This window comes from Mycteria americana, chromosome 1 (genome assembly GCF_035582795.1).
Source record: "Mycteria americana isolate JAX WOST 10 ecotype Jacksonville Zoo and Gardens chromosome 1, USCA_MyAme_1.0, whole genome shotgun sequence".
Classification (NCBI taxonomy): Eukaryota; Metazoa; Chordata; class Aves; order Ciconiiformes; family Ciconiidae; genus Mycteria; species Mycteria americana.
The window spans coordinates 214,576,309-214,588,537 of NC_134365.1; the positions used below are offsets into that span (position 1 = coordinate 214,576,309).

At 43.9% G+C, this 12,229-nt stretch overlaps 1 protein-coding gene across 1 annotated transcript in view; it reads right to left on the reverse strand.

The window, feature by feature from the left end:
* Window positions 1-2,802: 2,802 nt before the first annotated feature.
* Window positions 2,803-12,229, reverse strand: part of PRCP (prolylcarboxypeptidase) — a 34,369-nt gene continuing 24,942 nt past the window's right edge. Inside the window, exons 8-9 of the mRNA XM_075491157.1 lie at window positions 11,047-11,234; window positions 2,803-6,049 (exon numbers count right to left, since the gene is read on the reverse strand). Coding sequence (XP_075347272.1) covers window positions 5,845-6,049; window positions 11,047-11,234 — 393 coding nt within the window. The 3' untranslated portion in view covers window positions 2,803-5,844. The remainder of the gene's footprint in view (window positions 6,050-11,046; window positions 11,235-12,229) is intronic.

A 12,229-nucleotide genomic window follows, 5' to 3' on the forward strand; every position in this document is an offset into this window, starting at 1 on the left:
GCATTTACTCTAAGAAAGAAAGACCAATTGCTTCCCAGAGCATTGTCCACCCACATTAGAGAAAGGATTAAGCAGATACATTCAGCTATTCTAACAGATTTTCTTTAAACCTTGAATACGCCTCTCACACTCGGTAAGATAATCACATTAGTTTTGTCATTAAAAGATCCCTTTCATAGAAAGTACCTAAACCGCTTAAACCACCCAGAGAGGTCGCATACATTAGAAAACAACAAGACAAACGGAAGGGATTTGCTATTCCCGGTCTCAGTGTTTCGCTGCCCCTACTTTCTAAACTGGGGGATTGAACTAAAAGATTTTGCAAATCACCAGTGGAGGGGAAAGCCCCCGAGAGCTGGGCAGCAGCCGCCCCCGCCCCGAGGAGCCCTCGCTCCCCAGCGAGGACACACTCGGATATAGCACTGAGGACTATGGAAAGTACATTTTCCAGTATGGAGACGCCCACATGTTACACCAAAGTACCCCAACAGCCAGCTGGCACCCAAATATTCACATCTGGCACCCAAAATCCAACTGCAAGATAAGCAACGGCTGGCGTAGTTTATTACTGCCTTGGAGAGCACAAATACAGGGCGTTCCACCCTAAAGGAGCAAGTTCTTGCTCTTCGCTGCTGTGGGCATTTGCTCTCTCTGCATCGTGCCCCGGGGCCGGAGGGACCTCCACCGTGGGACAGAGCAGGTCCCCACCTCGGCGAGGCTCAGACTAGCAATACAGTTAGCTGTTCGCATGATAACTGAAGCGATTTCTTCATTGGGCTGGTATTATTGAAAGGACGCAGAGAAGCAAACTGCCCTGAAGCACGTGGATCAAATAGTTTCAGATTTGTTGGTGAAAATGAGTTGGGCTGGGGGAAAAAAATGAGAGGCTGACTTGGGGCTTCAACGTTCACGTCTCAGCGCCTGGAGGCAGCACTGTGAAATCAAGGCATCAAAATAATATAGGAGAACAAGTCTATTGATGTCAGCAGAAGCTGCAATCAGATGCCTAGCATCTTTAAAATGATAAAATAAGGGGTTTTTTTAACAATAGAAGGGGAATTTTGGAAAGCACTTAAGTACTGTGAATTTATCCCAGATATCATCCTCAGTTCGGATCTTTTGCCATTGCTTCACTGCTCAGGTAACACACGGTAACATACATTTTCTCCTAACCTGTGCTGCCAAAACAGACCGTTTTAGTTTCTTAACATGGACAGTCTTAAAGAAGCTGGATTTGTAAAGTCATTTTTGTAAGACCAAGGCTTTGGTTTAAAAACACGCAAAGAGGCTAGATTATAAACAATCTAGAGGCTACAGTAGTAACACCTAGCAATACGCTAAACATCACCACCAATGACACTATCGCGGCAAGTGACAGTGACAGAAGTGTAATGGGATTCAAACCAACCCCTCCAAGTGATCATTTATAAAGTGTTCCTAGGGAGTAAAAATCACATACACAGTTTCAGCTTCAGAAGGATTTATATTTTAAGGAGCAGCAGCGTATCTCGGAAGCATGAGATGAATGCGTCACTCGCCCAGCCCTGCGAGGACCTATTTTGTTGTTCCAACGCAAGCACAAGTATGTCCCCACAGTGGTCTTTTAGTACAGGTAATTAATTCCTTCAAGCTGGTCAAGGCTGTGAGTGCAAGTATCATCAGGTCACAAGTCTGAGCAGTTTCAGGCATATTATATTTAACTCAAACTACCATTAAAATCTTTCTTTTTTTTCCTCTAAACACATGGTTTCACGAAGGCACACCCCCAGTTACAGCATAGCAATGACGTTCTCCTGAATCAACAGGGGAGAGCAAAAAATGTGAACTTGGCACATACGATCTCCAGGGTTCTTTCAAACCCAAGTTTATGGGTTTCATAGCGTCCTCCTGACTGTCAGAAAGACGCAATGATTCCACCACGAGTCCTGGAAAGAGCTAAAATACTAGAGTGTCAATGTGCAAAGTCTTTAACATACAGAAAGCTCTTTAGGTTGTTCATGATTCTTTTCCCACTCCTTAGAGAATAGATTCACAACAGCTAAATACCTTTAAGAGCAGAGGTAGGAAAAAAAATCCCTTTATTTAAAGCGTACTGACATTTGTCTGCAATGTATTTGGTGGGCAGAGAGTATGGGAGACAAAACTTGATTCTCACTTTCCATACACTTTTCCCGTGATTTAGAAACCACATTCCAGGTTCCTGGAGGGGCTTTCCTTTCTAGTCTCCTTTAATGATGCAATATTTGATGATCTTCAAAGTTAAAGTTACCTACAAACACAAGAAGTTGCAGAAGCTCTTTAGCTCCCTCCCAAGACTCTGCAGCCTTAGCCCTGCCCGATTAACTCTTTGGGCTACACAGCCCAGTTAAAGCCTCCACTTGCCAGGTCAGGGAGAGTTACGGATCCATCCACACAACCTTCACCATCACTGACGTGTAGGAAGGGCATATTTGCTTGGGACTGGAATAAGCTTTCAAAACCAAAATGGATTTTTTTTCCCATGATAGCCAGCTTGATTGCATGCAACATGGTCACCTATGGAGAACAACCAGTTCATACACCTGCTCCTCACCAGGCAGCTAAACCTCTGAAATGAGAAACTACCAAGTGCGTGCAGACTCATCATCTGGCATCTTGATTGCTGTCTGTGTAACTTGAGGACTACCTTAACTAGCTTTCCTCCCACTCCACCAGAGTCAAGCACAAACACGACAACATTATTTGCAGAACTCCAAGTCTGCCAAGGGATAAAGATCCACGTCCTTGCAAAACAAAGTCCAGTTCCAGAAACTCACATTTCATTATTTTAATGCATTTTTATTGATACAAACTGCAGTTTCACCAGTAACATTTGTGCTTTGGGCAAATCATTCATTCTTTTTCCTTCTGCATTTTCCCCAATGAGTAGGAAACATATGTTTTTAAATTCCAGTCACTCATGACACATGCCAAGGACATACATAAGCCTTCGATGAAGTATGGCCCATCACCATATACCTGGAAAAAGAAATCAGCCATTTCCCATGGCCTATTTTGTTCTCACTTGCATGAGACAAGCAGGAGACGTAACATTTAGATGAGGTAGCCAAACACCACAGACAGTCCCTCGGTAGCATACAGAGATGTGTACATAGATTTTAAGATGAAGGTCTGAATGCTTAGAGGTAAATAAGACCTAAAGTTTCAACTACTCAATTTGAGGGGAAAAAAAAAGTAAAAAGGAAGAACAATTAAAACTAACAGAAAGCCAGTCACCTAATTAATAAGCTGGTGCAAGCAGTAAGAACCTGATCCAAAGTGCACTAGAATCAGTGTCTCACAGACAGAAACTGAATGGAATAGTCAAATTAAATTAAAAAAAAACACAAAAAAAACCCAGAAAAAAAACCCAAGAAACCCCAAACCACAAAACACTGAACAATTTGGTTTTAAATGCAATTTCTCAAAATTCAAAATGGCAGGGTTTTGTGGGTTTTGTTTTGTTTTAAACACTTCATTAAAGGCAATTTTTTTCCTGTTTATGAAAGGAGTGGGGGGGGAGGAGAGGAATGAAAGTTTAGATTACTTATTCTGGTTGAAACTACAAAATGTTTTCCAAACAACAAAGCAGCAGCTGTTTCCTGAGACAGTAAGTTAGCTAGCAGGGGAGAGAGAAGGAGACACAAGCTGATTACTATATATTACTATACACAGTGGCTGTTACTTTGGACCATTCACAGCCCATTGCATGAATATCCTGACGTCCTTCCCCACACAACATGGAAGTGTTTTTCCCCACAATTGGCACTCGGAGCAGCACCCTGAGCAATCAGTAGGAGCAGTTGGACCAGGTTCTTGCTTGCAGTTATAAACCATTTGTGACCGCCAAATTTATATTTACACTTGCAGATTCCATTCCTTGCAGTAAACCAGGATATTGCCATACATCAATTAACACATAAGAAGATACAATGGTATTTCTAAAAACTTGACTAACTCACTAGATTAGAAAACAATCATTTTTATTTGTTTCAAAAAATTCAAGGCCACCATGTCATTATAAAGTACACTAGCAAGAGACTGGAGTGTATTTACAGGAATATATCAAAAATTGGAACTATTGGAAAAGGGATTGCCAACAGCTTTCAGTCAACAGGTTTCAGGCAAGTTCTACATAGCTATTCCTTTTCCCCCCGCAGTTCTTTTCTCTGATCTTGTTCTCTATAGTCTCTTAAGTAATTACCTTGCTCAAGAGCACGAGAGGTTCAGATTGCAGAGTCTGAACATAAATGCCATGTTTAACACAAGACGAGGGAATGCCAGGAACTCTATTGGAAAGAAGATGCACAGGAGTGTTTTAAAAGATAAAATTTCAGTGTTGGGTTTGCTTTGTTCCCAGGGGATGGGAGGAGACTGGAAACAGAAAAGGCCACCTGGTGTCTTAGGAAAATACTCAACTATCAGGCATATCATCAAAGCCGAGAAAACTTTTCAACAGAATTGGAATTTTAAGAGTCTGGGGACAAGAAGCCTTGCCCGAGTCTTTCTGAAATGGAGTTGTCCTTTAAACTGCAAAGAATCCTTTCTGAAGAAGGGCTTCAGTGTGAATGAAGCCAAAGCTGGAAAACGAGGGGACTGCCCCAGCCATTTATTAATGTCAAATATGCTGTCTCATGAATCAGGGCAGTTTGTCTGTTTTGGAAGCCTTACAGAAAGCCCAGTGCACCTGGCTTGTTAAGCTCAGCACCAGGCTTTAGGCTGATCCAAGAGGATAGCTGCATTCTGTGTTTTGAATAGTTTGTCCCGCAAACAATTTTTTTAAAAAGGCTTTTATTGAAGAGCCATCAGCAAACAGATCATGCAGAATTTGAACAATACACAGAATGGGGGGAGGGAGGGAACCCACAAGGCACAGCCCCAATTATTTGTCACTTCATAAGATCTAGCCAGCACAAGTGTCACATTAGCTCTTCAAGAGAATAGCTTCGAAAGCTTCCTGATTTGAAAAAGCTAAGTGTTTGTGGGACACACACACACACACACACAAAATATACCCAGAGTTTTCTTTGGCAACCATCGCAGTGGCAGATATTTTAGGATTAGGACAAACAGCAAAGGAAGAAATAAAACCCCGATGCAGATTGTGCATGCTCAGCCACTTATCAGCAGAGCGAGTCCGGGCCCAGCCCTGACCATTCAGTACAGCGCAGAACAGAAAAGCCACCTGAGGCAGCTTTGATTAATAAGCTGCCAGAAACCTAAGGAAAAAAGATATTTACTTCTTTTCCAGTGTTTATTCCAAAGGGTAAGGGCTGTTTAGTTTCTTTACAAACGGCACAGCCAGTTTCCCCCCACGCCTTCCCTACCTCTCCACCAAACATCACAGTAAGATGTGATTTCTGCTCCCCCATTATCTCCATGCCCCTGCCATGACAGCTTACACCAGCTGAGGATGTCTGAAATTCAGCCCCACTGAAGGCAGCAGGAGTTTCATCATCAACAGCACTGCCATTTAATCCACTGTGTATACCAACAGTCAGGACAATCACCCAGCACAGCAAGGAAGGCATCAAGCCTAGAACAGGAACTCTTTACTTTATGGTAAATTATAGCATTTGAGAAGAGCAGAAGAGGAAAGCAAGCCAGAGCAGGCAGCTCAATCCATGCACTTTGCCTAGTTTATTATCTGACAACACTCTCCATCTGTCTGCTGCCTGCTTCTCTCATGGGCACAAGCAATGGTTAGTACTGCAACACAGGTGAGGAAGCAGGAGTGAAGTGTTCAGACGATCGTGTGATAAGGCCTGGCCCTGCTCCCAGCAAAGCCAACAGAGATGTAATGGCCACAGTTGTTGCAGTACCGCTTCAGTGGCTGTGCCTGGCCTTTTCAATCCACTGCTTCATGTAGCAGACTTCCAAGGCTCGAGCTTGCTGCACAGATTTGGGGTCCAAAGGGTTGCGGCTGCGTAGGTCCAGGTGATGGGCTCCATCTGGGATCATGATCGCCACAAGGGAATCTGTGATGTTCTGGGTCACCCCACCTGCAGACCACGGGTCCAGGCCACCGTTGCTGTAAGGGAAGAATACCTCATTAGGGTACATCCGCACAGCAGTCAGCAGTGGGGCTGCAGCTTGCATCAACATAGCCACATTGACTTTCAACTATTTTTGCATATGTACAGACAGAAACAGACCTCAGCCCTGTCTCAATGTCTCATGCCCACCCCTCTGCTGAGTGGAGCCTTCTTGACAGAGGTATGGAGCTATTAGCAGCTTAAGCAAGGCTATGCTTCTGTCATTAATTATCTGCTAGTTCAGATAATAACCTATAATAATGCCGCAGCCTCTGGAGATAGATCTGCTGACACCTGTCATTGCCATAAAAGGTTCGGGTTTCCCTGTACCAAGGCATGTCCAAATTCCCAAATCAAAGCACTTTCCTTCCTCACAGCCTGCCATGAACTAATAACCAACTGGACCCTTTAGAGCTGAATTTTCAGGAAGTTCTACTTTTTGCTGTCTCAGCTGTGTGCCCGCCTGGTTTTGCAAAGAAATACTTGGACTTTCTGTTAGTCCCCTTATTTTCTAATAACAACCATATTAAAATAAAGCTTTTATGCCTCAAGAAACTGTCTAAAATGACTCTTCCTCTGTGACAGGACAATTTAATGCAATTTACTCTCCCCTCCTCCCTCACCCCAAATCAATGAAAGGATTCCTTGCACTGTAGATCTGGCTCCAAATAATCACAGAATCGTATAGGTTGGAAAAGACCTTTAAGATCGAGTCCAACCGTAAACCTAACACTGCCAAGACCACCACTACACCATGTCCCTAAGCACCTCATCAAAACGTTTTTATATATTTAAATACCTCCAGGGATGGCGACTCAACCACTTCCCTGGGCAGCCTGTTCCAATGCTTGACAACCCTTTCAGTGAAGAAAAATTTCCTAAGATCCAGTCTAAACCTCCCCTGGCGCAACTTGAGGCCATTTCCTCTTGTCCTATCGCTTGTTACCTGGGAGAAGAGACCGACCCCCACCTCTCTACACCCTCCTTTCAGGTAGTTGTAGAGAGCAATAAGGTCTCCCCTCAGCCTCCTTTTCTCCAGGTTAAACAACCCCAGCTCCCTCAGCCGCTCCTCATCAGACTGGTGCTCTAGACCCTTCACCAGCTTCGTTGCCCTTCTCTGGACACACTCCAGCACCTCAATGTCCCTCTTGTAGTGGGGGGCCCAAAACTGAACACAGGATTCGAGGTGCGGCCTCACGAGTGCCAAGTACAGGGGCACGATCACTTCCCTACTCCTGCTGGCCACGCTATGTCTGATACAAGCGATGGTCCATGGATCATAATGCCTGGTCCATGGAGCAAGCCAATGGCTGAACTGGGGTGAGAATTTTGCATCTCTCATTCCTAGCTTTGGACTTGACCCAGTAATCCCTATTACATCTTATTTTCCTTTACCACAGTGTTCTTCCCACATGTGGTCCATCTTTCCGCACAAAGAAATCAACATCCATATATTTATGGAACTACACAAATCTAGATCTGTTCCTCACTTAAAACACTGGACCTGCCCACAAAAGGAAACACTAGAGATGGGCTATTGTATGTCAGCGTAAATTTCTAGGAGGATCTAAGAAATTAAAACATCCTTGGACATTAAGAAATATGCAGCTAGAAAAATACCACAATGGCAGCACCAGAAAATAACAAAGAAATAATGAGTAAAAAAGTTTTGTAGAAATAACTAAGAGTAAAAACTTGATGGGGTCTGAATTAATACTTTGTTTCTCCATCAAAAAAACCCAAGTATCTTGAATCTCTGTAGTTCTTTATTTTCAGTGATTTTAAATATGACTTAGGAGAAGAGAAACATTTTGTATCTGCAAAACAAAAAGCATACAGAGCTGCCCAATAAGCAAAGAGCACTGGATTTAAAAGGTCGCCTGAATCAGCAGAGCACCTTGGCAACAGGGGGATGAATTGCTGAGAGACCCAAGACGTACATGGACTTGGAACTTTTGGTCCCAGTCATGTGGAAACTAAGCATGCCACAAGAAAACAACACTGTCTCTGGCTTCTCTGGGAGCTTCTGGCTGCATCCTCTGCAGCTCCTGCCAAATGATGGCACCAGAGGCACTGACGCAGTTTGGGAAGTGGTACTTGCTGAGAGGAGGGGGGATGGAAGGCTCACCACAAAATAGCCATAAGACTTAAGAGTTTTACAGAATAAGATAATTCAGTATCAACTGGAATGGATTATTTGTTTTAAAACCCATCTTACAGGACAGAAGTTTCCCAATGTAAACAGAGGAAATAAAAGAAAAGAAAGAATTAAAAAAGTCAGCCATTCCTTTCTAGCAGTGGCCAGGCAAGTAGTGCTTCAGGAAAAATCTAATGCAAAATATCAGCAGGCTAGTCCTGTTTTCAATTAATCATACCTCCTTGACAGCATAAATAGGGTCCTGCTTATCCCACAGCAAGCAGTTCCCTTTCCTAACATCTCTTCAGAGCCTCCTCAGCCATCCAGCCCTGCCCAGAACAAGGAAAGGTTTTACACAAATCTTAGCAGCAATGTCTGTGCATCCTTTTTTAACATGCCTACTCTCCACAAGTGCCAAGTTTCCTTTTCTTCACTTTTTTTCTCTCACCTTTCCTCTTCAGTCAGGCATTGTTCTGCCTTCTCTTCTTTTCCTCCATTCCCTTCTTTTGCTAACAATCCCCGCTTCTGCACATAGCTCTAGTAGCTCTCAAAACAGAGCCTTCACTTTCTGCCTCTCCGCTGCCAGGGCAGAACTGGATAGGTGGGTGCCCTAACTTAGAAGCATACGACCCAGGTGTGATCCATCCAGATTGAAAAATATAAATTTTTAGACCGTGCACGCCAAACTTCGTACCATCTGATATAACCTGGGCTGTTTGACTACCACAGACAAGACACTACCAGCTGCTACAAGCTATCTACCACCACATGCGTGAACAGTGATAAGTGGCATTTCCACCACTCTGCAGCACTTCCGCACCAAGTACAGAGCATGTTCTGGTAAGAGTATCAGGAGTGGAAATTGCTGGAAGATAAAGGGCAAACAGGGTTCTGAAAACCACAATTTCCTCAAACTAGTGTTTTAATAAAGATGCGCTGCCCAGGACAGGCAAGTAATATCTGCCTAAAGCCTAAGTAACCACACACTACATACCTTCAAGAAGGTACCAAAGTGGCAACGGAGATTCCTGCGTCAATACCACACAATACATACAACACAGTGTGAATCTGCAGAGAGATGCACTGCTCACAGAGGGAGAAGCAGCAACACCAGTTCAAGCATCCTGGCCAAATCCCACTGCGGCTGGATAAATCCACCCTATGGTGGTTCTCTTCAGATGGAGTGTTCTTCCCTTCCTGCGCTAAACTGTTGTGCAAGTTGCCTGACACTTGAAACATGGTGCTTTTTACCCTACAGGGAGCTGCATCCCCTGGTAAACATAGGGATACTTTTTGTAAAGCACTCTGCAGTGTTCGAGGATAAAAGGCTCTTATATAAAATGTACAGTGTTGACAATGTATTTGTTTGAAGAGAAACAACCCAGCTTGAGATCCAAAGCTTTGTGTGTACAGCGCTACTTCTTCATTCATTTGGTTGCTTTCAAGCTTTTCTCATTTCAAGCTCCTTCAGCTGGCACAAATTCTTAAACACTTATTTAGATTTGTTTGCTTGTCTATCGCTTTACAAAGCAGATTTCTACTGTACAGAGCTGTGAAGCCTTGGAAATAAGCAACACTCTGTAAAAATTAAGTTAAACCAACAAAATTTTTTTTATTAAAAAGCTTTCCAAAAATGGGTGGAATTTCTCACTCTAGAGCAGATATCCTGCTGGGACAGAAACAGTAAAGACAAACAAGAGGAAAGCAACAGGCCTGTGGAGCCAAACAGACCAACACTAACAGCTGAAATCCAGAGAATAATCCCCAATTCAAGTGAGGACTTTCTACATTTAAAATACATACCTATTTACCAAGTCAAATAGACTAATTCTGAGTTTTGTTTAAAGTGGCAAGGTTTGTTTTTTTTTTTTAAAAGGCCTTGCACAATTTTAACCAGAGCACAGAGGAATATATATCCAGGAGCTGCCCACAGTGTGCAATCAGTACAGCAAGTCAGAACTCCTGAAGCACAGGCTTCAGTGGGTTTATTAAATGCCTCCCCTACCACATAACAACCTAATGAAACAGCCAGTACTTAGCTGCTCAAAGTTTTGTATCACCTCACAGCAGAAGTTCAGCTACGTGAGCCTCCCTTTAAAGAAAGCAGAGTTTAACCTTAACAATAAGGAAAGTGAAGGCTGAGTAGAGAGCAAGCAGCATGCACTAGTTTTTGCACTAGACTGAAACATGTTTTTCACTTTTTGTCCACAAAGGTGTTTCAGACAAACTTCTGCTGTATTACCAGTATGCCTTGCTAGAATGGAAACATCTTTTTGTATTTGGATCTTACACAAGTTTGTTGAAACTTGTCTAATTACCACTAAAAGAAAAGGGCAATTGGCAGTGACAGGAAAGCTCACCAAGTTACTTCCCTCTCTTTTCTGTATCAAAGGGAAAGAGGAACATCACACCAGCCCCTCCACAAGGCTATCACCCTGAGCAACAGTTTTAGCGGCCGAGATCCTGTGTTATAGGCTAAAGCTTGTTTAGACTTTCCTTTTATGCAGAAGAGACAGTGCTCTGGCTTCATAAAAGCTAGACGGATTTACCAGCATGGGAAACCTGGACTTTGGCCACAAGATAAGAAGGAATCCACATGGGAAGAAAGTTACATTTGGCAGAATCCCAACCCAGATTATTCTTTTAGAGTCACACAGGCAGTGACAGAACAGTTGGCTTCTTTGGCCACTGCAGATTGACCATTTTACTCTCAAGAGCAACACAAAGCATGCCCATCATTTATTCAGCTGTAACACTGGAGACAGATCCTTTTGCTACTTAGGGCAGGCTTTCTGCACTGACAACCCAAACTGGTTGGGTTGAAGACTCCACTCTAGAAGCTGAAATGAAGCTCACCTGAAGACAATGTTGCTGTGTGAACTGATGTTTTTCCCTCCATACATAGAAAGAATCCAAGAGGGGCGAGGCCTCACTCCCCACAGCTTGTAACACTCTTCTGAAAGTGCATCAAAGTCCCATTTCTGAGGCTCGAACATGTCATTGATGCCATCAGTGCACATGGGCATCACCATCTCAGTGCAAGCCTGAAAGAAAGAACAAGGCAAAAAGATTTATTCCCAGGACACTGTCCAATAGCTGTTAGTGCAGTGTTTAAATAAAAAAGCTCAAACAGGATTTGATCAGCAATTACTGTCAAACTATCACAGAATCATTTAGATTGAAAGAGACCCTTAAGATCAAGTCCAACCATTAACCTAACACTGCCAAGTCCACCACTAAACCATGTCCCTAAGCAGCACATCTACACATCTTTTAAATACCTCCAGGGATGGTGACTCCACCACTTCCCTGGGCAGCCTGTTGCAATGCTTGACCACCCCTTCTGTGAATAAATTTTGCCTAATATCCAATCTAAACCTCCCCTGGTGCAACTTCAGGCCATTTCCTCTTGTCCTATCACTTGTTACCTGGGAGAAGAGACTGACCCCCACCTCTCTACAACCTCCTTTCAGGGAGCTGTACAGAGCAATAAGGTCTCTCCTCGGCCTCCTTTTCTCCAGACTAAACAACCCCAGCTCCCTCAGCTGCTCCTCATCAAGCTTCTGCTCCAGACCCTTCACCAGCTTCGTTGCCCTTCTCTGGACACACTCCAGCACCTCAATGTCCTCAATGTCTCTCTTGTAGTGGGGGGCCCAAAACTGAACACAGGATTCGAGGTGCGGCCTCACCAGTGTCAAGTACAGGGGCACGATCACTTCCCTAACTCCTGCTGGCCACCCTAGTTCTGATACAAGCCAGGATGCCATTGGCCTTCTTGGCCACCTGGGCACACTGCTGGCTCATATTCAGCCAGCTGTCAACCAACACCCCCAGGTCCTTCTCTGCCTGGCAGCTTTCCAGCCACTCTTCCCCAAGCCTGTAGCATTGCATGGGGTTGTTGTGGCCCAAGTGCAGCACCCAGCACTTAGCCTTGTTGAACCTCATACAATTGGCCCCAGCCCATCGATCCACCCTGTCCAGGTCCCTCTGTAGAGCCTTCCTCCCCTCAAGCAGATCAACACTCCCACCCAACTTGGTG